The sequence below is a fragment of the Montipora capricornis genome, chromosome 10 (genome assembly GCF_036669925.1).
Source record: "Montipora capricornis isolate CH-2021 chromosome 10, ASM3666992v2, whole genome shotgun sequence".
Classification (NCBI taxonomy): domain Eukaryota; kingdom Metazoa; phylum Cnidaria; class Anthozoa; order Scleractinia; family Acroporidae; genus Montipora; species Montipora capricornis.
Genome location: NC_090892.1, coordinates 49,405,222 through 49,407,721, shown reverse-complemented (window position 1 = coordinate 49,407,721; position 2,500 = coordinate 49,405,222). Strand labels below are relative to the sequence as shown.

The following is a 2,500-nucleotide window of genomic DNA, read 5'->3' as shown; positions in this document are numbered from 1 at the left end:
GTCCAGAACCAGAGATATAAACGAGTAAAGTTGCAAAATCAGGAAAAATTAGGGGGTTACAAGATCAGCATTTACGCATGCGTCACCCGCTCATTCGAGTCCGCGCGCGAGTGGAGCTACAGGTCAACACAAACGGATTTAAGCGACTATTAAACCGTTTAAGTAGAATTTTCGTAGTTTTCGTGAATAGGAGATGTCTATTTATATTCCATGTATATAGGAATTGGAGAAAGGTAAGCGAAATTAGCGGTATTTGTTTATTTCTGGTGACCCATTTGAATCATGAGCTGACGCAAGCAGCTTACGAATTGCGTGTGTGGCTTACGCGCGCTCGCTCAGCTGAAAACCCTTTCGAGCCTCCTTAAGTACTTACAGGGTTAATACTTGCATACGAAACCATCCACTAAACGAGCAAAAGCGGATTAATTAACAAGGATTACGAAAATTTGCGAGAATTGATCTCACTTGCCACTCGACTTTGGGGCTCTTTTTTCTGTTTGTTGTATACCAATGACAGTGGTAGAGGGGATATAAACTAATTTTTCCATACCGGACGTGTAGGTATCACCCGTCACTGCGTCGGTTAAAAATGGAAGGAAGTCCTCTTCATGATTCAGCATGAATTCTGCCGCAAGCCTTCTTAACGTTTGCATGTCCGTCTGAGGATAAAATAACATTAATGCAAAAAATAGCTGCTGTCAATGATTTTAAGAATTCTACGTAATCCTACACATTCAAAAAAAATCAAATCAGTTTACCTGTTGATTCTGCCTGGACAACTGATCAGCAATTGCACTGTACAAACTGAAACAAACCACAACACAGGATCAAGAACGAAATCAGAAACTGTTGGCTGACTGAATGATTTACTGAGGAAGGAAGGAGGAAAGGAAGGGTTGAAGGTTGAAACATCAGCTAACAAATTACAGTGAAAATTCGCTCTGATGAAGGGCTAATGCTCGAAACGTCTGCTTTCCAAATCTTTCACGGTGGTAATTCGACCTTTATCAACTCATTTCATAAAACCAAATTTTCATGTTTCACTCTCCCACCAACGCAGCACCACAGTTTCTTAGAAACTAAAAATTTGTTTACTTTAACAAATTACGGTGGTTGATTTACGTCTATCAACTCGTTTCATGGAACCAAATTCACTGTCTTACTGACTCATTGATTGACCGACTTGACTTTATCAATTGATTGACCACCGTAGAAAAAATTTGAAAACTGATGTTTCGAGCGTTAGTCCCATGTTAGGAGAGAACAGACGAATTTGATTCCACGAACGGCTAACGCTCGAAAAGTCAGTTTTCAAATTTCTCTAGGGTGGTCAATTTGTATGGGTTATTGACCAAGCGTGAGGTCAAGATGGCTGGATATTGGCCAAGTTCTTTTTTTGCGTTTTTATGGACCGAGACGAAGTCGAGGTCAATAAACATGCAAAAAAAGAACGAGGCCAATGTCCAGCCATCTTGACCGAACAAGCTTGGTCAATAAAGGATTTATTATATGGGTTCTGCTTCGGCTTCGGGGAAATTTCTCTTGCGGGACACAGCACGTAATCCCGAGCGGGCAAGATAGCTCCATCTTGCCCACTCGGGTAGCCAGTCACAGCGCAGGATTTGGTTCATCTTGCCCGCTCACTGAGCTAGCCGTATAATAAACCATAATATCAACCCAGGCTTTTAGCCAGGCGGCCGTCCAGCCGTCCAAAGGACGGCCAGTTCTCAGAAATGGGAGATTTTCGACGGCCTGTTTTGAGCGGCCATTTACGAGCTTCTGTGCTTAATGTAAGAAAACAGTGTCTATAAATTAATAAAACATACATTTCTTTTTGCTCTCAAGAGTTGTTTTAGTGTTGCTGTCGTATTTTTCTTCTATATTAAAACTTTTTTAGCGAGTTTCCTTTCTGTTTTGATCAATTGAATCAAAGTTGAGCGAAGCGATTTCACAGGCAAAGCCACTGTTCAGTGATATTGACTTACCAAGTCGTCCCCAGGCTACTTTGCCGGCTGCTATAAATTAGTACACACGTTGGTGATTATTAATGAGGATATGAGTCAAAGATCATGCGCCTTCCAACTCGGTAAGACGATCTCACGGCTGCAAATGTTATTGTAATCGCTTGATTGTATTCTGCTCTGTTCAAGCGAAATCTGGCGGGCATTACAACAAAATAGCCATTTGGTGTAATAACATGTCCAATCATCGTAATATTGCTTTAGGAATACTAATAGTAGGTGAATAGTTAAAGATTGTAGACCAGAATGCAGTTCGACCAACAAAGCCACGCATATCTGTTCTTTCGTGTAAATCATGGCTTGACAACTTCAAATTTCAATCACTCTTCATAACAACTGGAGTTCCTATCCGAAATACAATTCAATGTTAAACAAGGTAAGTTGAGGATAGCTTAGTAAAATTATCAAAGAAAAACAGCGGTTTAATAGGTAAATTGAAAGACGTTTACAGCTGTCAGAATCGCGGAAATCACGTCTAA

The 2,500-nt window shown here is 40.6% G+C and overlaps 1 protein-coding gene across 2 annotated transcripts in view; it reads right to left on the bottom strand.

The window, feature by feature from the left end:
* The window catches only part of LOC138022438 (deubiquitinase OTUD6B-like), a 20,111-nt gene that overhangs the window by 11,855 nt on the left and 5,756 nt on the right, over positions 1-2,500 (bottom strand). For both annotated transcript variants that reach the window (XR_011126575.1, XM_068869568.1), the window contains exons 6-7: positions 759-804; positions 551-659 (exon numbers count right to left, since the gene is read on the bottom strand). Coding sequence is in view for 1 of the 2 variants with exons in the window: in XM_068869568.1 (XP_068725669.1) it covers positions 551-659; positions 759-804 (155 nt within the window). In the remaining variant the exon portion in view is untranslated. The remainder of the gene's footprint in view (positions 1-550; positions 660-758; positions 805-2,500) is intronic.